This window comes from Labeo rohita, chromosome 2 (assembly GCF_022985175.1).
Source record: "Labeo rohita strain BAU-BD-2019 chromosome 2, IGBB_LRoh.1.0, whole genome shotgun sequence".
Taxonomy (NCBI): domain Eukaryota; kingdom Metazoa; phylum Chordata; class Actinopteri; order Cypriniformes; family Cyprinidae; genus Labeo; species Labeo rohita.
Window position 1 is genome coordinate 14,620,175 of NC_066870.1, and position 24,543 is coordinate 14,644,717.

Genomic DNA, 24,543 nt, shown 5'->3' on the forward strand with positions numbered 1-24,543 from the left:
CACCAACAAAAACAAAATAAAAAACAAACTTTGTACATACATAATACGATGTGTGTGTATTTATTTCGAAGTGTGTAAGAGCAGAATCAAAGCTTCTACAGTACACATTACAGTTGTTTGATCAGAGGACAGTGCGTCTCTATCATCAGTAGACCCACGGCTCCTCTGCAGTCCAGTTACAGGAGCTGCCTTTAACGGGTCCCTGCAGGACCACGACCAGGGCCAGTGCCCTTTTGATATAGCACCTTTATTTTTTGGAGGAGAGGTTGACAGCAATGGGGTTGGAGGGATGGATATGGTTCTGGGTTCAGTGCGTCCAGTATGTGGAGGAAGGTCTTCACATTAACTGCAGTGAGGAGCGAGACAGCCTTTACTGGCTCTTGTTCCTGCAGGACAGACAGCAGGCCTTCCTGTAGTACCAGTGAGTGCACAACTTCACCCGCAGGACAAGGGCACAGTTAGCTGTCGCTTTATCTTGACAAGCATCCTCAGCTGAGGGTAAATAAGAAAGAGACAGTTTAAAAGACATAAAATATATGAACGTAATTACATCATTATATCAAATGTATTTACATGTATTTATAATATTATTTATTTTAATGTAGAATTCCATTTAGTATTTACATTTAATTAATAAATATATTTAAATATTTTATTAACTGAATAATGTTGAACTACAGTTTTTTTTGGTGATGATGTCAATTTACTAGCACATGAAGCTGTATAATAAATAAATACATACATTTAAATATTTATATTTATTTTTCCCAGGTTAAAATTCTTTTAACTAGAAAAAATATATGTAAAGTAAATAAATAAACAAATATTTATATAATAAATATTACAAGTTTTTTTTATGTTGAAGTCTATTTAACAGCATATAAAGCTGTATAATAAATACATACATTTAAATATTTACATTTATTTTTTCTAGGTTAAAATATTTTTAACTAGAAACAATATATAAAGTAAATACATAAATAAATATTTATATAATATATATATATATATATATATATTTATGTTGAAGTCCATTTAATTGCATATAAAGCTAATCTCTTTAACAGGGAAAACAAATTAAGTAAATAAATAAATATATATTTAATATTTTAATATTTTAATTTATAATTGAATAATGTTGAAATACAAGTTTTTCAATGTTAAAGTCCATTTAATAGCACATAAAGCAATGTAATAAATAAATACATTTAAATATTTACATGTACATTTATATTTTTTAACTGGAAAAAAATTATAAAGTAAAAAAAATAAATAATAAATAAATAAATAATAAATATTATAATGCTGAAGTCAATGTTAATATTTAGCACATAAAGCTGTATAATAAATAAATAAATACATTTAAATATTTTAATTTTTTTTTTCCCCAGGTTAAAATCTCTTTAAAAGGGAAAAAAACTACAGAGTAAATAAATAAATATATTTTAATATTTTAATAATGTAAATACTTTTAGAAATATTTAATAATGTTGAAATTCAAGTTTAATGGCAGATGCAATACATACATATAATACATAAATAGCTACATAATAAATACATACATTTAAATATTTAGATTTATTTATAGATAGATAGATAGATAGATAGATAGATAGATAGATAGAAACATGCTTAAAATAGATCTCAGTGAACATCAGCGACTGCAGTTCTATACCACGTTCTCCATGCTAAATCTCTAACGGAGAACAAGGAATGTCACTGCTCTCCAACAACACAAAATTGGCTGCCAAATTGACGACATGCATGATGCACTTGCTCTGCAAAGCTTAAAAAACAACAAAGCATTAATCTGGTCTAAATTTCACAGGAATTAGCCTGTGTTGTGCCAAGATAGATTCACATGTGCTTTTAATAGAGCCAAGCGTTTTAACACGCACTCGTTGCTGTGTTTCATTAAAAGGTACAGAGTAAACTACTTACAACTGGCATGATCAAATAACGGCCATGCCAGGGTGCGTCCTTACAGCATCTTTCCAAATAAATATATATTGGATTTCTTTGTAATTCACTTAATCCTTGTCTTGTTGAAAGTCTGCAACCCATAGCCAAGTTTAGACAGTCTCAAGCCAGATGGGAGACTTCAGTTTGTTTGTATGTATAGTGCTGTGGTTTGCTGTAATAGTACCTGGTGGCTCAGTAGTGCAGGGCTGCACCTCACAGCTCTGCCTGGCCTCTGGTCTCAGTGTTGAATCACAGCTATGGCCCAGTTCTTCTCCTTGATAACATTTCACCTCTCGCACGCGCACTCCAATCCCACATGTCTTACTGCACTGCAGGGCACAGACACAAACACATGTGAGAGGCAAACATTTTAATGATCCATTATCCCAAACAGAGAAATCACACCCTATTTGCACTGATGACTTTCAAAGAGATCTACTCATGTGCATCAGATATCATACACAAGTGTGTATTTATTTACATAAGTTCTTGTACTTATGACTTTTATTTTCCCTCATTTTAATTAGATCCCAAGAAAATTTTTTTTTATCATCTTACACAACTTTATTTCTCACAACTGCAACTTCAATTTCTTCTAATTGCAATTAAATCATAAATATCTCATAACAGGTTTTATCTCCCCATTTTTTCACTTTCTACCATCTCACACAAATTTATTTCTTGTAATTGCAACTTTAAATCCCATAATTTCTTGTACTTGTGCATTTTATTTTTTTTAATTTCAATTAAATCGCATAATGTCTCATAAATGTGGCCTTATCCTACAATTTATATATTTTTTTAATCATCTTACACAACTTTATTTCTCACAACTGCAACTTTAATTTCTTGTAACTGCAATTAAATCACAAATATCTCATAACTGAGGCTTTATCTCCCCATTTTTCACTTTCACCATCCCACGCAAATTTATTTCTTGTAATTGCAACTTTAAATCCCAAAATTTCTTGTACTCGTGCATTTTATTTTTCTTAATTTCAATTAAATCCCATAATATCTCATAAATGTGGCCTTATCATACAATTTAATTTTTTTTATCATCTTACACAACTTTATCTCTCACAACTCCAACTTTAATTTCTTGTAATTGCAGTTAATTCCCAAAATATTTTATAACAGGTTTTATCTCCCCATTTTTCACTTTCTACGATCTCACGCAAATTTATTTCTTGTAATTGCAACTTGAAATCCCATAATTTCTTGTACTTGTGCATTTTATTTTTCTTAATTTCACTTAAATCCCATAATATCTCATAAATGTGGCCTTATCCTACAATTAATTTTTTTTTTTGTATCATCTTACACAACTTTATTTCTCACAACTGAAACTTTGATTTCTTGTAATTGCAGTTAATTCCCAAAATATCTCATAACAGGTTTTATCTCTCGCCATCTTTCACTTTATTCTATCTTACACGACTTTATTTAATTTGAATCCCATAATTTCTTGTACTTATGCCGTTTATTTTTCATAATTGTAATTGAATCCCATAATATCTCAACTTGTGTCCTTATCGTACAATTTTGACTTGATATCATCTTACACAAGTTTATTTCTCACAACTGCAACTTTAATTTCTTGTAACTGCAATTAAGTCCCACAATGTCTCATAACTGAGGCTTGATCGCCCCCTTTTTCGCTCTATACTATCTCACACGACTTTATTGCTCATAATGGCAACTTTAAATCCCATAATTCTTGTACTTGTGAATTTTACTTTTCTTAATTTCAGTTAAATCATATATCTTAAAATTGTGGCCTTATCTTACAATTTTGACTTTATATTATCACAACTTTATTGTATCTTTTTATTGCAATTGCAACTTTTATTTCTTGTAATTGAAATTAAATTCCACAATATCTCATGACGGAGGCTTTATCTTGTAGTTTTGACTTTATATTGTTTCATACATCTTTATTTCTCATAATTGTGACTTTAAATCCCAGTCTCTTGTGACTTATTTCTTGTAATTGCAACTTTAAATCCCATAATTTCCTGTAACTGTCTTTTGTTTATATCATCTTTCACAAGTTTATTTCTCACAACTGCAACTTTAATTTCTTGTAATTGCAATTAAATCCCACAATATCTCATAAGTGAGGCTTTATCTCCCCATTTTTCACTTTAGTTTTGATTGACAGGCGATCTGACCAATCATAACGCAGAATCAGCCATTTTGTCAGACAATCAAACCACACAGGAGAGTAATTTAACGTCGGTAGACCTGAACTTGAAAAATGGTGTGTACTGAGGACTTTCCGTGGTTGAAACAAGATACCATTTGATGATCAGTCATGTTTATTTTGTGCTATATCTTGTAAAGCGGAAGAGATGATCGGTTCACATGCTGCTTGAACTGAGGAGCTACAGTGATATGTCACGACACAAAGAGCCACAAAACAGTATTTATTTGTTTAAATTTGTTTAAGAATGGCATATGACTTTTTTGTGTGTGCATTTTATATCATCATAAGTTTAATAAGAATACCAGGTAAACTACAATAATCTTTCCTAACCTGAGACCAGGATGTAGTGAACCACTTGGAGCAGGGTCTCTCAAAACAGGCCGCACTGTCCGTGGGTCTGAGGGATCTGTCACACATCCGTTCTGGGAACTCCTTGAAGACACCACCCTCCAGCCCTGCACACACCACTTGACGCGTCTTCACTCCGCGGCCACATGTGGCATTACACTGAAAATGACAAAACAAAATACTACATTAAACAGCTCATTAAACACAGGGGCAGTGCTGTTATTGTTAAATAAAACATAACCATGTATAGGAGATGGATGGGAAGAGTTACCATTTATAAACTGCAGTACATAGACACAGCTCACCTGTTCCCACTCTTGCTCCACCCAGTGGGCGGGGCAGTTTTTGTCTCCGCATGGATGCACGGCCAGCGGCTTGAGCTCTGGATCACACTGGCCATCAGAAATCACCTTCCCACTACTGTTCTTACACACCACGTAGCGTCTCATCCTGCCCTCCCCACACGGCCCTGAGCACTTAGAGAGGGAAAAGCAGAGAAACATGATGTCATGTTTACTGGACAGTCTAATGTTTTATATTTCTATGTAATATTTTACAGGATGTTTTCTGAAACCAACCGGCCCCCAGTCAGAGACGGTCCACCTGCGGTCACAGGATGGCCCCTCGCACTCTCTCTGGCTGACCGGTCTGGTGGACTCGTTACAGAGTCTGGCCTCCATGGAGCAGCGCACCTCACGGCTCCTCACCCCACGACCGCCACACCGAGCTGAACACTGTGAATGAAAAACGTCTCGGTTACTTATGTAACCCTTGTTCCCTTTCAGTCAGTCACTCTCGATGTCACGTAGGTAATGTGACCGACGAATTGAGGTCCCCAATTCGTTGGTCACATTACCAATGTGATGTTGAGAGTGACCGACTGAAAGGGAACACAACCATTACCAACCTGGTCTCATGACGACAAAATACCTCTGGGAACTTTTTCGCAAGACACGAAATAAAGTCATGGCCAAAAATATCGTCAGAAAATATTCAACCCTTCAACTGTCCAAAAAATGCAACCCTTCTCTCAGAAAATTGTTGCAGTTGCTCACATGCTTATTTTTTTTTTTTGCATTGGAACAACACAAAAAAACAGAGAAGAAAAGTCAAATCTGATACAATTCCACACAGAACCCCAAAAAATGCACTGGACAAAATTATTGGCCGCCTAAATAAATATTTGGGAGCACCCCTTTTAGAAAAAATAACTGAAATTAATCACTTCCTGTAACCATGAATGAGTTTCTTACACCTCTCTACTGGAATTTTGGATCACTCTTCTTTTGCAAACTGCTCCAGGTCATTCAGATTTGAAGGATGCCTCCTCACAACTGCTGTTGTGAGATCTCCCCACAGGTGTTCTATGGGATTTAGATCTTTACTCATTGCTGGCCATTTTAAAACTCTCCAGCGCTTTGTTTGTAAACATTTCTGAGTGCTTTTGTGCAGTGTGTTTCGGGTCATTGTCCTGCTGGAAGACTCATGACCTCTGGTGGAGACGCAGCTTTCTGACACTGGCCACTACGTTGTGCCCCAAAATTCTTTGGTAATCATCAGATTTCATGATACTGTTCACACAGTCAAGGCATCCAGTGGCAGAAGCAGGAAAGCAACCCCAAAACATCTTTGAACCCCAACCATGTTTGACTGTAGGGACTGTGTTCTTTTCTTTGAAGGCCTCATTTCTTTTTCTGTAAACAGTGCCATGATGTCCTTTTCCAAAAAGTTCTATGTTTGTCTCATCTGTCCACACTACGCTCTCACACAAGTTTTGGCAAACTCCAGTCTTGATTTTTTATGCCTTTGTGTCAGCAGTGGTGTCCTCCTGGGTCTTTTCATTCAGATGACAATGGATAGTGCGAGCTGACACTGTTGTACCCTGTGTCTGCAGATCAGCTTGAATTGGTTTGGAAGTTAACCTGGGTTCTTTATCCACCATTCGAACAATCCTTAATCGTAGTTTTTCCTTAATTTTGCTCTTCTGTCGACATCCAGGGAGTTGAGCTACAGTGCCATGGGCTGTAAAACTCTTGTTGATATTGCACACAGTGGACAGATTAACATCTCTGGAGATGGACTTATAGCCTTAAAATTGTCCATGTTTTTCAACCATTTTTTCTCTCATATCCACAGACAGCTCTTTACACTTCTTTCTTTTCTCCATGCTCAGTGTGACACACAACACAAAGGCTGAGTCAGCTTTTCTCCATTTTAACTGGTTGCAAGTGTGATTATTTCCCACACCTGTTACTTGTCACAGGTGTGTCTAAATACAAATTACAGGAGCATCACATGCTTGAAAAGCAAATATTTCTTACAATTTTGACAAGGTGCCAATAATTTTGCCCAGTCCATTTTTGAGTTCTGTGAGAAATTTTGTCAAGTTTGACTTTTCTTCTCTGTTTTTTTGTTTTGTTGCAGTGCAAACAAAAACAATAAGCATGTGAATACCAAAACATTTGCAACTGGAACAATTTTCTGAGAGAAGTGTTGCATTTTCTGACAGAATTGCAAGGGTGCCAATATTTTTGGCCATGACTGTACGTACCGCCATGTACGTTTTGTGGCATATATTAGATGTGAAATGTCCACTGGGTGGTGCTAAAAGAGTGTTTGGTTTTTTTCCCCAGAACATGCGACATTGGTTTTGTACGTGTCACTGCAATCTGACTTGAAATGTCCGTTGAGTGGCGCTATAACTCTAATGCTCCGTGCCATTTTAAAATAACATACCATCTGCACTACACATAAACCTACGTGACAGTATGAACAAAAGCGAATGTGATGTAAAAACGCAATCGCAAGCATGCCGTTTTAGCTTGTTTTCCGGAAAGCAAATGATATGGAGCTGTAATCATAACTGTGTGCGAAAACGATTACAAGCGCTGTAATTTGTTAATTTAATTTATGTTGGAAACTGCAGTGAAACTGAAGTATTTATTGGTAGGCATTTTGCGTCTTGCGAAAAAGTTCCCAGAGGTACGTTCCTATATGTATGTTTGACTCATTATTGGGTCAAAAAAAAAAATGAAATATGATCACTGTTAACTGGAATGAAATTCTCATTTTATTTTAGTTCAAATTAATGTACTAAAATAACTAAAACTAAATCAAATAAACCTTATATATATATATATATATATATATATATACACACACAAACAGAAATAATAAAAAATAAATAAAAAACAAACTGAAAATGACAAAAACACAAAAAATACACTAAAACTTTAACTAAAATTTTAAATGAAAATGGAAAATCTAAAAATAAAAACAAATTAATTTAAAAAAAAAATATATATATATATATAATTTATATTCATTTGCTATTAACATGCAATTAAGTGTCTGAAAACATTACATTCAGTTAAGCATGTTTTAAAGTATATTATTTCTGTAATAAGCACTCTTTTTAAAAGCATGCTAAGTACTTTTTCATAGGGTTTTCTTTGTAAAGCTGTTTTGAAGCATTATGTATTGTGAAAAGTATTATACAAATAAACTGAACTAAAATCAAAGCAGCTAACTGTGCAGAAAAACATCCATTTTGGCAGCTAATATTTAATTCACATGTACATTTTCACATGTACAAGTCTGGAGACAAACGGCTTTATACACTGACCTCAGACCAGTCTGAGATCTCCCATTGCGGGCCGCAGCTTTTGCTCTTGCAGGCTTTCCGTGCGATGGGCTTCTGCAGCTCCGCAGCCTGACACAGCTCATCATAAACAGAGCTGTCAAATCCCGGCGCCATCATCTTCCAGCAGCGCACTGTGCGGAACTGAAACCCCTCTCCACATGTCCGCGAACACTCGCTCCAGCGACTAGTTTCCCACCTGCCTCAGAACACAACAACTTAAGATGTCGTCAATAACATCTGCAGCTTTCAAACATCTATGTGTATGCATTTACCTACAGTATAATAAAGCAAATTGTATTCCAACTCAAATAATTGCATGAAGTTTTCAGTATCAAACCTGGGCAGGCACTCTTTCCCTGTGCAGAACTCATGTGTGGGCTCCGGCCTGGTCAATGCGTCGCAATAGCTCTCATCCACCTCTGACCCATCATACTTCACACATAAGGCATAAGATGTACTTACGCCTATAGACACAGAGTATAATGTCAGGTTGGTTGTGTGTTTGCAAATGTGTCTCACTGTATGTGTGTGCTGTGATTTCACCTGTTGTACATGTCGAGCTGCAGGGCGCATACGCAGAAACCTTCCATCTGTACATGTCAGACATGCTGACGTCATGATTGAGAGATTCAACCTCAAACTCATTACTGCTGGAGTAGGAGAAATGAGAAAGAGAAAAAGTGAGAAAAAAATGGTTAGCAGTGCTGCTCATTTTTTTTAACTTACGTCATACAGTTAAAATATTGCATAGTATACACTACCAGTCAAAAGTTTTTGAACAGTAAGATTTTTGCTGTTTTTCAAAGATGTCTCTTCTGTTCACCAAGCCTGTATTTATAATTAAGCAAAAGCAGTAATATTTTGAAATATTTTTACTATTTAAAATAACTTCTCTCTGTTTGAATATATTTAAAAATGTAATTTATTTCTTTGATCAAAGCTAAATTTTCGGCATCATTACTCCAGTCTTCAATCTTCAGAAATCATTCTAATTTGCTGATTTGCTGTTTAAGAAATGTTTTTTTATTATTATTATCTATATTTAAAACAGAGTACTTTTTTCAGGATTCTTTGATTAATAGAAAGATCCAAAGATCAGCATTTATCTGAAATAAAACGCTTTTTTTTTTACCATTATACACTATTCCATTAAAAAATCAGTATCATTTTTTTTTTATAGAAATTAATACATTTATTTAGCAAGGATGCTTTAAATTGATGAAAAGTGATGATAAAGACATTTATAATGTTACAAATGATTTCTATTTCAGATAAATGCTGTTCTTCTGAACTTTCTATTCATCAAAGAAACCTGAAAAAATTCTACTCAGCTGTTTTCAATGTAATAATAATAAATGTTTTTTGAGCAGCAAATCACAATATTAGAATTATTTCTGAAGGATCATGTGACTGGAGTAACAATGGCAAAAATTCAGCTTTGAAATCACATGAATAAATTACATTTTAAAATATATTCAAATAGAAAACACTTATTTTAAATAGTACAAATATTTCAAAATTGTACTGTTTGTGCTGTAATTTGGATCAAATAAATGCAGGCTTGATGAGCAAAAGAGACCTCTTTAAATGTTTTAAACTTTTGACTGGTAGTGTATACTATATTTATCTTATATAATGTTAAAACAATGTATTTAATAAGTTTCTACTATTTATTCACAAGGAAATTATACCCTTATATGCTTTTTTTATGTTTGTTTTCACTTAAATAAATGAGTTACATTATAGCAGTATAATTTTGCACATTGTTTTAAATTAAAAAAATATATAAAAAGACAAAATATACACCTAAGATATTGCCACAAATAACTTTATATACCATTTTATTAAATAAGGTAAGACTGGATTTGGCTAGCCCAAATTTAAGTTTTTTTCCAGTTCTGTTCTCCTCTTTTTTTTCACCAAATGATTCCTGTCTTAATTTAAACTGTCCAAATAAAGCCAGAAAAGCCAAAAAAAATAACTATAAAAACTCAAGCTTGTTATTTTATAGTATATAGGCTAAAACGAGTGCATTTATAACTCAGGACTTGAATTCAGCCACCCTGACGCTTTCACACTTTGTATGTTTGCTTAAGTCTGAACAAGAATTTGATTCACTGGACTACATTATCATCAATACAATTACTATAGCAGAAAACGTAAATCCTCTGAGTTCCAGCATATCCATAATTTAAGAAAAGCTCCATTTATTCTTCAAAATTTCATATTAACTTGCCCTTTGAGAACTGAAGGCTGGAAAAGAAAAAGCTTTCTACCTTTTTCTACTCTAACAAGCACATCTGTGGCAAGGATGCAGTGACATTTTGAAAGATTGGTGCACATTTCCATTCATAACAACTCAAGCCAGACCGTGGCAATAAATATGTCAGAGTATTAATCTAAAAGCTCAATCCGCTCATATGCCCTCCGTCTGACCTCTCGCTGTGGGGGGTCTGCACTGGCTCCACCTGGTGGAGCTGGAGAAGGTTGGACCGGTGGTTTGTTGAGTCATTAGTCCTGGGCTCAAATACAGACTCTCCATCTGGACCGTGCGCATCCAGGCTGCCCGAGTAGATCTCCAGTGTCAGGCTGTTGTCCAGTGAAGAGTTGAGCTTGAGTACAGCGCAACCTGAGAGTGCAGAACCGTCTTTACAGGGTTGTCTGGAGCCTGAGGGCCATGATGCTCCATCATAGAAAAGACTCTGCAGAACCGGTGTAGAGGTGTGATTGGAATCACTGGAACTAGACGAATCACCATCAATCAGGTTGGAATCAGGGCCTGGACAACAGCAAAGCATTAATCAATCATTTAATCAATCCATTACATCTTACCCAAGATTAGCTTTCCTTTATAATTTAAAATTTCTGTACAATATATGGGCCATTCTACAGAATTAGTGCCAACTGCTGTCCCACAACCAAAAAACACATTTAAAAACATTTAAGTGTTCAAATCTTAGATGTTTACTAACCCCTGAATTTATGATCAGGATATGTTTATTTGTCACTCTCTCTCATAGCAAGGTAAAAATATATATACACATTTACAATGTAGTAAAATCTTAACAGGTCAATAGGTCAGTGACAATTTTGAGGGAGAGAACAAATATTCCAAAACTTTCTGAAAAAACAATATGAGAATTAACTGCACAATTACTAGAAATGTGTACCTTGGATATTATACAATTTGCACAGATGCATTTTTTTCAAGATGTTTCCAACTCTGACTTTGGACCAGTTCTGTAGAACAGCCCATATACAGTATATTAGTTAATATCATGTTTAAATATTTTAATACGACTTTTACAGAATGTACTCTATACTTAACAAAATACACACTACCATTTAAAAGTTTGGGGTCGGTAAGATTTTTTGGTAACACTTTACAATAAGGTTCATTAGTTAACTATATTAGTTAACATGACTCTGAATGAACAACATACTTCTACAACATTTATCTTATATCTTATTATCTTTGTCAGTGTTAATTTCAGCATTTACTAATGCATTATTAAAATCAACAGTTTGTGTTTATTAACATTAATTAATGCACTGTGAACTAATGTAAACAATGAACAACTGTATTTTTATTAACTACTAACTAACATTAAAAAAGATAAATAAATAGTGTAATAAATGTATTGTTTATTGCTCAGTTATGTTAGTTAATACATTAACTAATGTTAACAAATGACATCTTATAAAGTGTTACCGATTTTTTTTTAAAGAAATTAACACTTATATTCAGCATGGACACATTAAATTGATCAGAAGTGACAGTAAAGACATTTATAAAGACATTTTTAATGTAAAAGATTTCTGTTTCAAATAAATGCTTTTGAACTTTACATTCACCAAAAAAAAGTTTTTAAAAAGTTTTCAATATTGATAATAATAAGAAAGAGCACCATATTATTGTGATTTCTGAAGGTTCATGAGACACTAAAGACTGTAGTAATAGCTGCTGAAAATTCAGCTTTGCCATTACAGGAGTAAAATACATTTTAAATATAAAAAAAAAAAAACTTATTTCAACTGTTATGTTTATTGTTTTATTGTTTTTATTGTAGTTTAATCAAATTAATGAGTGAGCATAAGAGGCTTTTTTTAAAAACATAAAAATATCTTCCTGAGTCTGACCCCTAACTTCTGAATGATAGTGTAAGTGTATTAAAAAATAAAATCATGCTTAAATATATTAAGCATTTACAGTGAAACTTGGCATATTTTTAATAAACTCTTCAGTATAGCTAATAATAAGTGATTTTATATCTGAAGCTACATATAAACTGTATTATTGTGTTAACATTATTAACACTGTTATTAATCATTAAAAAGAATTAGTTGTAATTTAATGTTTGTACAGCGTACTAAATTATTGTAGTATGTAGTTTTGGGCTTGTTACTCAAAAACTTTAATATATTACTCATTACTAGTTACTCCTTTCAAAAGTAATATTTTACTTTACTTATAACTCCCGGCAAAAAGTAATTGGTTACACTACTAGTTAACAGGAAACTAGTGGTTAACCCTAACCCTAACTAGTTACTGCCCAGCACTGGTAATGTGATTACTTTAAAGAACTATAATAGTTCATAGACTATAAAATATAATCACGTATGCCTTACCTCTTTAAATTTAAACTCTGACACTGAAATTGCTTTCACATTTTGAAATCTTGTTTCATATTGTCGAAATATCCCCACATTTACATCAATTGTGAATTGTGTTATTGTAGTTCACAAAAAGAACTCCCCTTTTCCAAAAAGACTCAAGAGCAGTCTTCAAGCAAAACAGCTTTTACACAAATCAAATGAAGCTAAACTTTAATAGTCAGTCAAACCCTTGTCCGCACCAAATCCTCTAGTGCAGGGGTCTCCAAACTCGGTTCTGGAGGGCCTGTGTCCTGCAGAGTTTAGCTCCAACCCTAAATAAACACACCTGAACCAGCTAATCAAGATCTTACTAGGCATGCTAGAAACTTCCAGGCAGTTGTGTTGAGACAAGTTGAAGCAAAACTCTGCAGGACACCAGATTTTGGAGACCCCTGCTCTAGTGTGAAAGCAACATGAAATGCCAATGAATGAACCCAGAATGTTTTCCCCTAAAGCTTACTTACCAAAACTGCCTTGTGCCTCAAGATGGTGCATTTCATCATCTAGCTCATTCTGTAGAACCTCACTGGCAGGTCTAAACAATACCAGACCAGGCAGCTCACTGAAGTTTACAGAAGCTTGAAGTTCCCACAACAGCTCCTCATGGCCCACATGCACCTCCACATTATCTTGAGATCCCAATGAAGCGCTCTGATTGTCTTTCTTTCCAAATTCCTTACGAGCCTCGATTTCATTATGAGTGGAGGATAGCTCTGTAGAGGACGTGTTAACCTTTTGCTCTGGCGGTGAAGGGCCTTTAGATGTCTTTGACATCAGGTTGCTTATCTGAGGTTGTTCAGGTGTGGAGGCCATGAGAGGTGCCGCCCTCAGCTCCGGAACTCGAGGAACTGTATACTCATATGTGATGTGAGGCATCTTTCCATTGAGGTTGTAATACTGAACAAGAAGAAAACAGGGGCTTAGAAAAAAACACAAAAATTATGCTACATACTACATGCTGGCTGAGATACCTACACAGGAGATAAAAATAAAAATATGGTTGTGATGATTTTACATACCTATATACCTACCATGACATTCAGGGCCTGATGGGTGGGACCCTGAGCCATGATGTACTCAAAGCCATCAGAGAAGAGGTTAGCCGGTCTCCTATACTTAAACACCGTCCCAGCAACATGGAAGTTCTGTGGATTGTCAATCACACTGTTCCCATTGAAGAAGAAATGACCAGCTTCATCAGACAGAGCTAGAAGATGATGAAAGATACATTTGATCACTTTTTTCCCTCTCTCTCTCTTATCTTTGCCCACTTGAATTTTGACAGATCAACTTCGCAAAAAACTCTTACCCAAGATATTTTCAGTTTTCCGACGCTCTATGATTTGGATATCAGTAGCACCAACCGGTATATTGGTTATGAAAACATAACCTAAAGAAACAGACAAATGAATACATTTTAAATTATCTGTTAGCGTTTAGTGTGTCAAATGAAACAAGGGGTTAAAGGGACAGTTCACCCAAAAATAAAATTCTTCCTAAATGTTCACCCTCATGTCGGTTCAAACCCCTAAGAGTATTAAAACACAAATTAAGATATTTTGATGAAATCTGAGAGTTTTTTGACCCTCCATAGGCAACAACATGACTACCACGGTCAAGGTCCAGAAAGGTAGTAAAGGCATCATTAAAATAGTCCATGTAACATCAGTGGTTCAACTGTAATATTATGAAGCCATGAGAAGCTCTCAGATTTCCTCACAAATATATTGATTAGTGTTCTGAAGATGAACAAAGGTCTTACGGGTTTTAATTGTTCTGACATTGTTCCAAATATAAACTTTATTTATTCTGAGAAACAAAAAAGAACATATTTTGAAGAGTGTTGGAAACCGAACAGTTTTGGTTCCCAATGACTTCTATTGTATGTTAAAAATATAATGGATATTAGTGGCAACCAAAATTAAACATTCTTCAAAATATATTCTTTTATGTTCTACAGAACAGAGAAAGTTATGCAGATTTGGAATGTCAGCAAATAATGACAGAATTTTCATTTTTGGTTGAACTATCCCTGTAATTTAGAAAATGTAAACAATAAATGGAAACAAATTTGGCCAGAGAAGGTCTATTCAACCCTTAATGCTAACATAAGGTATACCTAACTGTGTGATCCCTTTCCGGTAAGATCCTGAGACACGATAACAAGAACCTCCGTTTCCACCACAGACTCCACATTTGTCTATGGTTTTGCTGGAATACAATTTCCCATCACACCCTACCACCTGCAACCGAGAGAACAGAAAGGTTAGCACTGTGGATAATCACATAAATTATCTTTTCTGTCACAGAAGAACTTAAACCCAATCTCTGCCCCACCAGACTACACTTACCTGTACAGTACCCCATATTTAGAAGATATTTAAAAGGATGAAATGAAAATTCACCTAAAAATGAAAATTCTGTCATTAATTACTCACCCTCATCTCATTCCAAACTTGTAAGACCTTCGTTCATCTTCAGAACATAAATGAAGATATTTTTGATGAAATCTGAGAGCTTTGTGACCCTCCATAGATAGCAAGGGTCCTACCACGTTCAAGGCCCAGAAAGGTAGCAAGAACATTGACAAAATAGTCCATGTAACATCAGTGGTTTAACCATAATTTTATGTAGCTACGAGAATACTTTTTGTGCACAAAAAAATAAAAATAATAATAATAATGAGTTACCGTCTACCACCATTATCAAGAGTACCACAACAAAATATATTCTTGTAGCTACTTAAAATTACAGTAAACCACTGATGACAAATGGACTATTTTGTCAAAGTTATTGGTACCTTTCTGGGCCTTGAAGTAGCAGGAGCCTTGCTGTATATGAAGGGTCAGAAAGCTCTCAGATTTCATCCAAAATATCTTAATTTGTGTTCCAAGGATGAACAAAGGTCTTACAGGTTTGGAACAACATGAGGGTGAGTAATTAATGACAGAATTTTCATTTTGGGGTGAACTATTCCTTTAATAATTCATTCTCATTTCTTTTATTATTACACTTAGATAACCTTTCCTGTCAACACCCATTTAAACTTAATATTTAAAAACAGTTAAAACACTGTTAAATGTAATCTTTAGCAAACCTCAAAATGAATATCCATTTTTCATACTTTTTATACATGTATTATAATGTTGTGATCCCTAAATTCATGTGTAGCATTTGAAATGATTGTTATTGAAGTTAATTTTAATTCATTTTTCCCCCCTTTTAATATCAGAGGATATTTTAATAGTGTCTATTTACCAGTTTATCATAGCCTTAACATGAAAACAATAGTGCACAGTTAATTACTAATAATGCATATAATAATATAAATAATATACATTTCAGCTCAACAAATTGCATCACTCTGTGTCTGTTTTTATTATAAATTTAGGCTACATTTACACTAGTGCGTTTTCGTTTTAAAACGCATAACTTTTGCTACAGTTACGCCTATCGTTTACATTACTCCGATGTTTTATACCCTGAAAACAGAGATTTTTAAAAACACTACAGACCCCGTTTTAGTTTGAAAACTCAGAGGTTGTTTTTCAGTGTAAGCGGACCAACATGGAGGCTTTTGAAAACGATGGTGTGGCACCCATATTCGCTCGGCTTATCCTTGACGACCGTGTAAACAATAACAACATGCTCATTGTTGTGCCCATAGATATGTATAGGTAGATTCCCCATTCAACCGCTTCAAGCACGTAGACACATCCGCCATCTAAATAATAGGGCATCTACCTTTACATATCTATGGTTGTACCTGCATGAATGGTCATGTGACATGCGTTTTCAGTTGTGTAGTGTAAACAGAGATCGTTTCTGAAACGCACTGAAAACGCCAGTGTAGACAAGGATCGTTTTCATTTTAAAACGCCGTTTTAAAACAAAAATGCACTAATGTACACAAGGCCTTAGAATAAACTGACGACGATTCTTGATTTCTTCTTACGAGACCTATTGCTATTACCAATAAGCGATTGTCAACTGAAAAACTGCATTGGCTATAATGTCAAGCATCCTAAATATAGCATTACTGTAACCTTCTCACCTTACAGGGCCTTGGCTGCTTGAAGCTTCTAATAATCTTTGCACCAAATATTATTCTGACACACCTGACACTGGCCCTCGATGCAAACACCCTGGTAGATCCCGTCCCTGCAAAACGTCCCGTCATGGGCAGGCACCAACAGCTGCCTTTCCCCTGTGGTTGTGGTGCACTGGAGGTCACATGGCTTATTGGAGATGTTGATGTAATCATCTGAACAGGAGGTGACATCAGCAAAACATCATTACGATCTAGGCTTTAGAGAATTCCTTTGGAGATAATAGGTCTTTATGGCATTGAGAGGCCTCTTTTGTACATAGGGGACTATGGGCTGAGGAAATAATCCTAAAGGGGCATCTGTGAGCTATAATAGAGCTGGCCAGGGGCCAAGACAAGAAATTCAGAGTCTAGAACACTGAAAGGCTGAAAGACTAGGAAGGAGAGCAAATTAACTAAAGCGATTTGAAAAAACAGAGAGAGAGAGGTGGAAAAAGAAAACACTGAGGGACGTTTTTCTTACCCGGATAAAGTGGAACCCACTCATAGTGCTTCCTGCCGAAGGCTTTGGCATTGAACTGAGAGCACTGGTGCTGTTTGAAGCTGATTCTGCTGTTTGGGCACGGCTAGGCAAACATCCAGACAACAATAAAGAAACAGCTCGTGAGCCAGGCAGCAGGTCAAACTGCCTGCAGATATTAGAGCTTCAAGCCAACATGTGTAAAAATGCACAGTTATGCCAGATGGCTTGGATGGAGTATTCCACCCAGTAACACAGTCACATTATTATGGGTTATCCTTTAATTATACACAAACATCTTTATGAAGATCTCATAAACTTTTGGCCATACCTGATTTGTGCACAGCTGATACTGTTTGGATGGTCCTGTGCAGAAGGAACTGTTGATGTTTTGGGTCGACATCAGTCTGAAAACATGTCATTTGTAAATAAGTCTTTCACATTTTGATGAGACATTAAAAATGTAAAATATTCATAAAGGATTGGCAGATATGACAAAATAGGAATGCACCTATCTATAAGCTGTTATAGTAGACTCATTTGTAAGTCACTTTGGATAAAAGCATCTGCTACATGATTAAATATAAATGTAAATAGACAACCAACACATAATTGATATTGACTTTCCAATTTGTTTTAAAAATTGTATAAATAAATGAAATAAGATAAAACACTTACCCCCGGTTTCACAGACAAGGCTTAAGCCTAGTCCTAGCGTTGAAACCCTATTGTAATTGTTAGAGTGGCCAAGGATCAGCAATCTCCACATAAAACTCATCAGGCAGACCAAACTGTAAGTCATAGAGACTTTGGGGATGGTAGTACTCCCATTGTCTACAAGGTCACCAAGGCTGACCCCAATCAGCTAATGGGGGCGCTACAGCGATCAAAAGTACGAAATCGCTCTTAAATTCCTCAACCGGTCGCCAGCTCAAGTGTTTTTTGTCATTGGAATCCTTGGGTCACGCCAGACAAAACACACACCTCAGACTTGTCCATCACCCTGGCGAAATTTTCAGGTATTTTGCATTTTTGGAAAAATCTACTTTTGCGAACAATAAATAATTATCAAAAAAAAATCGTCACAAAGGGTTGCCAAAACGTTGGAAAGGAGCAGGACCGCCTTTACTAAAACTGGTATAACTTTTGAATGAAATGAGACATCTTCGCCAAACACAAAACACATAAGTAAGAGTGAAAAAAGTTGTGGAGCTTGGCCACTTGGCAGCGCTATAAGGGGAAAAAAAACAGAAAAGGGGCCATAACTACATAACCATTTGTCCTATCAGCATGAAAAACGCTATGGATGCTCTTGGCCCAAAGTGCCACAAGTGTCTATAAGGACATTTGCATATCTCAAAAAACATGGCCACCACAGGTCCTAAAGATCTGTGAGAACCTTGAAAGAAATCAGCCACTGTAGGGTGTAAATGACTGTATTTTGTGCAGTTTTTCACATATATGCACAATATTCATATCATACAATAGACCTCCTCATTCCGAATGACTTTGCCTCTAGAACCACAGCTGTCAACCAAACCATTTGTTAAATGATTGCGAAAATGTAAAAAAAAAAAAAAACTATTTTTGCGAACTAGTCCTAGGTTTTTCACTCCATTTGTAAAAAACACTGCAGTGCATTCTCTAGGTCAACAATTATCAAGTTAAAATTTACCCTTTGGGAAGGTATAACGTGGTTGTTTAGAAAAAGGGCCTGTCTAAATATTCCCAAAAGTCTATGAAGCCTAAATGAAAACTCAAAACTTGACCACATGTGACAGGTGATTCTAAACAAGAATGCAAAGTTTTATGGCAATCGGACCACAGCTGGCACTATATCAGTCATAAACTAAAAAACATTGCATTTCTTTGGTAAATGACCTGGATTTGCCTTTGACTTGGATGCTTTTTAATCATTGATTTAGGTTGTTACAGGCTTGATAAATAATATGTAATGTCTTTTTTCATATGTGCTTAAACACCTGAAAGCGACTGAACTCTGGTAATCGCTGCTTGCAGCTATATTTTTTTTTCTATACTTTTCTAAAATTTACTATTTGGGTTTAATTTACTTTTAGTTGTTTAGTTTAGTTTTGATTCATTAGTTTAGTGTCTTTAGTTTCAGTTTTCAGTTCTGTATTTCAGTTAGTCGCCAAAGAAATAGTTATAATTTTTGTTTGTTTTAGTTTCATTTTTGTCATTTTATTTCAGATCATTTCCACTTCACATTTATATATACTTTTAGTTTTAGGTACTAGTTAACCGGTAACAGGAGTACTTCAGCATCCCATACCGGTAACCAGCATCCATATCCACAGCATATGCCACTGGGATCCCTCTAAACGTTTCCATACATGATTCTCCTCATCTTTCTAGCTCTCTCTGTCCCCTCCCCCACGCACACACCTTTCGTTGCCTCCACCATACTGGGAAGTGCTAATGGGAGCCAGCTGGACTGGCTCAGCTAGGGCCCTTATCTCTAGTGGAATCTCCCTGAAATGTTTGACCATTTGCTTTAAAAGCCATTTTATAAATATGTTTGTCATTCTGAGCAGAATTCCCTGTGTCATGTGGGCCAGTGGACTTATGTTCATTCCACATGACATTCCTCTGGGTGCTCTGGAGGATATTAGTCAAGCGGGAATTCTCTCCCGCTTCCCCCCTTTCTCATGTGAGGGTTCACTTGGGTTAGTCTGAGCTCTGGTATAAGCTGAGGAAGGGAAAGGTTTATCTTTAATTAACGGAAGAAATGCAATTTTCATGTTTTCTTTCTTTCCTTAAAATTATAAAATAAATAAAATCTAAACCAGTTATATATCAAACTTGCTAACTAATAATGTGAAAAAGAAACTGAGCATTCAGGGCCAAAAAATCTCACATGAAATGAATTCTGTGACCTTCAAGCTGATCGTGAGTGACATTACCCGGTGTGAAAAGTGGGTTCAGACCAGGGTCACATTGACAGCTCGTAACCCATAGTGGAGAACCTCGCACAATGCATCACACCTGTCACTTCTGATTAGTACAAAATCAGAGGGTCATTTGTCCTCGGGTGAGCTAGATCTAAATGAGCTTGTGTAATATTTGAGAGTGGCATACCTCTGCTGCAGACAGTGACGCTCTTGAGAGCGCACTCCTCCTCCACAGGTACGGGAACAGGTGGACCAGCTGCTCCATTCACCCCACCACTGCGCTACCTCGTCTGGCTGCTTCTGGAAATCCTCCCTCCCCTCACTGCTGTCCTGGCAAAGACAGAGACACAGTGCTTCACTGCTGCACACTTGCATGATAACATGGAAAATCTGTAAACAATGGCAATTATTGTCAGACACAAGCACTTCTCTGTGTAACTTGCGGGTAAAAGCGGTCACGACTCTCATGGCACTAATATTAGTCAAATGTTGTTGTAGTACAGATCTTGTTTCCTATGTTAGGCTCAAGCATTTACAGTTAAGTTTTTAAAACTACGATTCTTTAGGGTCTGAAATATCTGCAACAAACTTTGATTAAGATTCCTCAATAGTCGTGTAAAACAACATTCCTTTTACCTTGACAAAAACAGCTCTGTTCACAGCGACCCGTTTTAGTGCATGTCTCTTTAAATGACAATGAGCTACGGCTCACCCCACCCCCTCGTCCGTTTTTTGTGTATTTGGTGGGATGCTACCATAGTGTTGCCAAGTCTGTAGTTTTCCCTGCGGAATTGGGCTACTTTTACACCGCTGTCGCGGGTAGTTTTTGATGTCTGCAAGTTGAAGCGTCCCCAGTAACGTCATATTTACCCCCTGGAATGCAAATTTACAAGGGGAACCCCGACACAAAAAAGTGATTGGGCTAGTTTTGAGTAGCAATTGGGTGGGTTTTGTTGTGAAAACCTGGCAACCCTGTGTTACCATCAAAAACAAAACTAATCCACTTAGCCTTAATGGCTCTGATGTCAGGAGAAACTGAAGACGCTTATGTTCACTTTTACATTCAAATAAACACCTTCATTACTTACGAGACACTGTTGTCGCTACAGCTGGTTGAGTCCTGAGAAAATGGCGGATGACGTACGACTGGCTGAGGGTAGAAATATGCTAATATAAGACAGTGCATCAGCGGCTGTGGGCGGGGCCTGAGCAGTATGACATCATACTGCTCCAAAAATCAAAACGGCTTGATAATTGAGACTATTTAGGTTTTTTGGGGATTGAAAAATAAGGAGTGAATGGATTTTTATCCACTGTAGGGTGGTGCAAACACCATGTAGAAGTAAATTTCGCATCCGATGTCCCCTTTAAATAAATAATAATATGATATTGTTTATATGTTGGACTCAAACACTTGCTGTGAAGTATTCACAACTCACAACACCATTAGCAATACATGTGCAGTGTAATATAGAATGTGAATATTCTGTAGGACTGATTCTCTGATATACAAGTAGAAAAAATAAAAGGGAAGAATAGAGTGTGACGAGAATAGAAAATAGAAAACAGATTAAAAACGAAAAATAGGACAGTAAAAAAAGAAGTTTGGCAAAAGTTCAAAACAGACTGGCTGTCTATGAATTTTCATCGAAGAAGCCCAGACAAGCCTAGACATTAAAGTTTAGAGACAGTTTTAGTGAAGAGATGGAGTCGAAGGTGGATGCAGCCCCCCTAACGGCCCAGATGAAAGGGCCAGCGACTGTAGGCAAATTAAGCAGACTCCTGTTGTCTAGACAGCAGGTTAATCGCTCCTCTTCAAGCCGTGCATCAGTGAACTTTAACACAACACAGGCATGGCTCCATGGAAAGTCTTGTGAAGCTCTCAAAGAGAAGAGCTGCCCAGCATGGTTGATCTCAAACCAGCTTTAATGGTCAACGTTTGGATTTTGGTATAAGGAGGCGGAATTACACAAAGACCATTTTCTTCCTAGAGCTGTATGCACCCGTTGACCCACCCTGAATAGTGTGCTGTTTAGTCCACAACTGACATTTGGAAAGTTATGGTATATTTAAGCATGAAATCCACTTGTTTGAAAATGACATTTTGACATAGATGTCCACTTATTGTCTTTTTTTATGACTGAGTCTCTTCAGAAGCACAATTACAGTGGAATATGTGCTTACCGTAAAATGTGACCCTTAAAGCAAGAGCATTGACTTGTCCTGCAGGCTTGTAGAAATGCATAATGGTATGTTTAGTTGGAAGGGAGTTTAGCAGCCCCTCTTTACAAACCCAAATAGCTTGGCAAGAGCCGACCCAGTGTCCCCCGCCCCAAACGCAGGGGATGTTAAGGGGATCTTGTCCAAACAAGAGTCTGCATGCCCATATGTTTTTTATCTGAATGCCCTCTGGATGTTTAGATTCTAAATAGACAATAGACTTTTCCCCACTTTCTAATGCATCCTAAAACGGAGATCCCCTAGGGAGACCACATGGGGCCGATGAGTTTCGAAATGTCACTTCACTTGAGTTTAGTCTGCTGATGCTTGAACACGGCGCCAGTCAGGTCGAACCGGTCATAAATGTGCTGAACTGAGCATCAAAACATCTTTTATAGCACAACAGTAATATTGCTTTCAAACAACATGTAAGGAAGAACGCCCATAAATGTTAGACCAAACAAATGAAGGAATGACAATGCTCTATTTATGGGCTACTATAGCAGGATATGAGTAAAGCTTTACGTTGTAAACCATTCTTTCGATTCGTTGATTCGAATCTTTTCAGTGAATCAGTAGGCTCGGTTACAAAAACCTGTGTGAACGATTCCTTCAGGAATCGAACTGAACCAACGGTTATCGAGTCAACTTTAAAACGGCTAAACGCATAAACGCATACACAAAAACTTTCAGATGAACAACGTAAAAACAAACATTTAGTATAAATTCTAATTCTTTTTACGATCTAAATAACTTAAATGATGTTGTGATTAATCATAGTTGTAACAAAATTAAGATTGTGATTCTAACGCTATGTAAAAGTTACAAAGAAAGCATTTTTTTTCAACATTCTACTAACTATATTTTTAACTCAAAATATAAAAGCATTTCAATGCTTATTTGTACGAATATTCTAAGAACTGTCCAGTTTTCTTGCCGTGAGTAGAACATTATTTAAATGTTAAAAAACGTTTGTTAGAATGTTCATCAAGTACAAATAACATCATAAGAACTTTTTGAGAATGCAGATGTCAGAACGTTTTAACATTATGAGAATGTACAGATTACGTTATAAGGACGTTCCATAAACAAGAACGTTTTGTCCTAACATTTATATAACTTTTAAAAAACGTTACTGAAATGTGAGAACGTTCCCGTTAGCTGGGAAAAAAATAAAACCCTCAGAAAACAGGACGTAAACACGGGAATGTATGATGACGCAATTACGTGTGACTGAATTATTTTTTGGAACAAGGTTCTTTGAAACTAACTGTTCGAAAGAACCGATTCGCGGAAATGAGTCGGAGTTCTCATGACTAGATTCACCTCGATTCAACTCACTCTTGACTCAAACATGCAACTGAAAGAAAAGTTGTCACCGGCACGGAGTCCAGAAGCCAAGTGAAAAGAGATTTTCAAGAATATTAGCCTAATTCACGTATAATTCATTCATTAGTGTACGATTTGTTCTAATATGCTCGGGGGATATCAAAAAGTACTTACGGTTTAAAAATTTGCTATTAAACCCGTGAAATAATGTGCAGCTTTAATTTGGGAAATTCCAGACCTAAAAACTCCAGCTGGGCTTTGATCTCAGAAGCCGAAACAGCACAAATCGCGGTGTAAAAGAACGATGCCGTGCTCGTGGACGTGGTCAAAACCGTGTTTTGGTGTGAAAGTTTGATGTTACGCCCGCCACTGTGGCTCTTCTCGTTTCCCGCATTGTAACCGGCATTTGTAACTGAGCGCTTATTCAAACCAGCAAAGTAGATCAAGCCTACGGCTTCAAGCCCAAAGAGTGTTTCACAGCGATCTGAACAAAAATGAACGCGATTTACCTTAACATTTGCACCTGCTGCAGTATTAATAATCCATAAGTGTAAGACAAAGTAGTGTAGTAGAATATGTCCGAATCTTGCAGTCCAGAGACAGTACATGGTTCATTTGAGAACAAGGAGACCTCGCCCCCCTGATCTTAACCAAAGACTAAAGAGAGAGAGGGGCTCGCACTTTGAGGTCTAACGG

The 24,543-nt window shown here is 36.2% G+C and overlaps 1 protein-coding gene across 2 annotated transcripts; it reads right to left on the reverse strand.

Annotated features, from left to right (window-relative positions):
• Positions 1–34: 34 nt before the first annotated feature.
• si:ch211-267e7.3 (ADAMTS-like protein 2) lies at positions 35–24,492 on the reverse strand. Of its 2 annotated transcripts, none has more exons than XM_051094500.1 (18): positions 24,357–24,492; positions 20,486–20,628; positions 17,718–17,793; positions 17,390–17,492; positions 16,937–17,082; positions 14,938–15,061; positions 14,128–14,208; positions 13,850–14,025; positions 13,283–13,715; positions 10,599–10,941; positions 8,706–8,809; positions 8,500–8,626; positions 8,145–8,358; positions 5,098–5,253; positions 4,825–4,995; positions 4,502–4,678; positions 2,147–2,291; positions 35–492 (listed from the first exon to the last, which is right to left on the reverse strand). In XM_051094500.1, exons 1-18 carry the CDS (start codon positions 24,453–24,455, stop codon positions 371–373), a joined length of 2,940 nt encoding a protein of 979 aa, XP_050950457.1. In that variant the 5' UTR covers positions 24,456–24,492; the 3' UTR covers positions 35–370. The 2 variants fall into 2 exon arrangements, with proteins under 2 accessions (XP_050950457.1, XP_050950453.1); XM_051094496.1 differs by having other exon boundaries at positions 8,706–8,812.
• Positions 24,493–24,543: the final 51 nt, after the last annotated feature.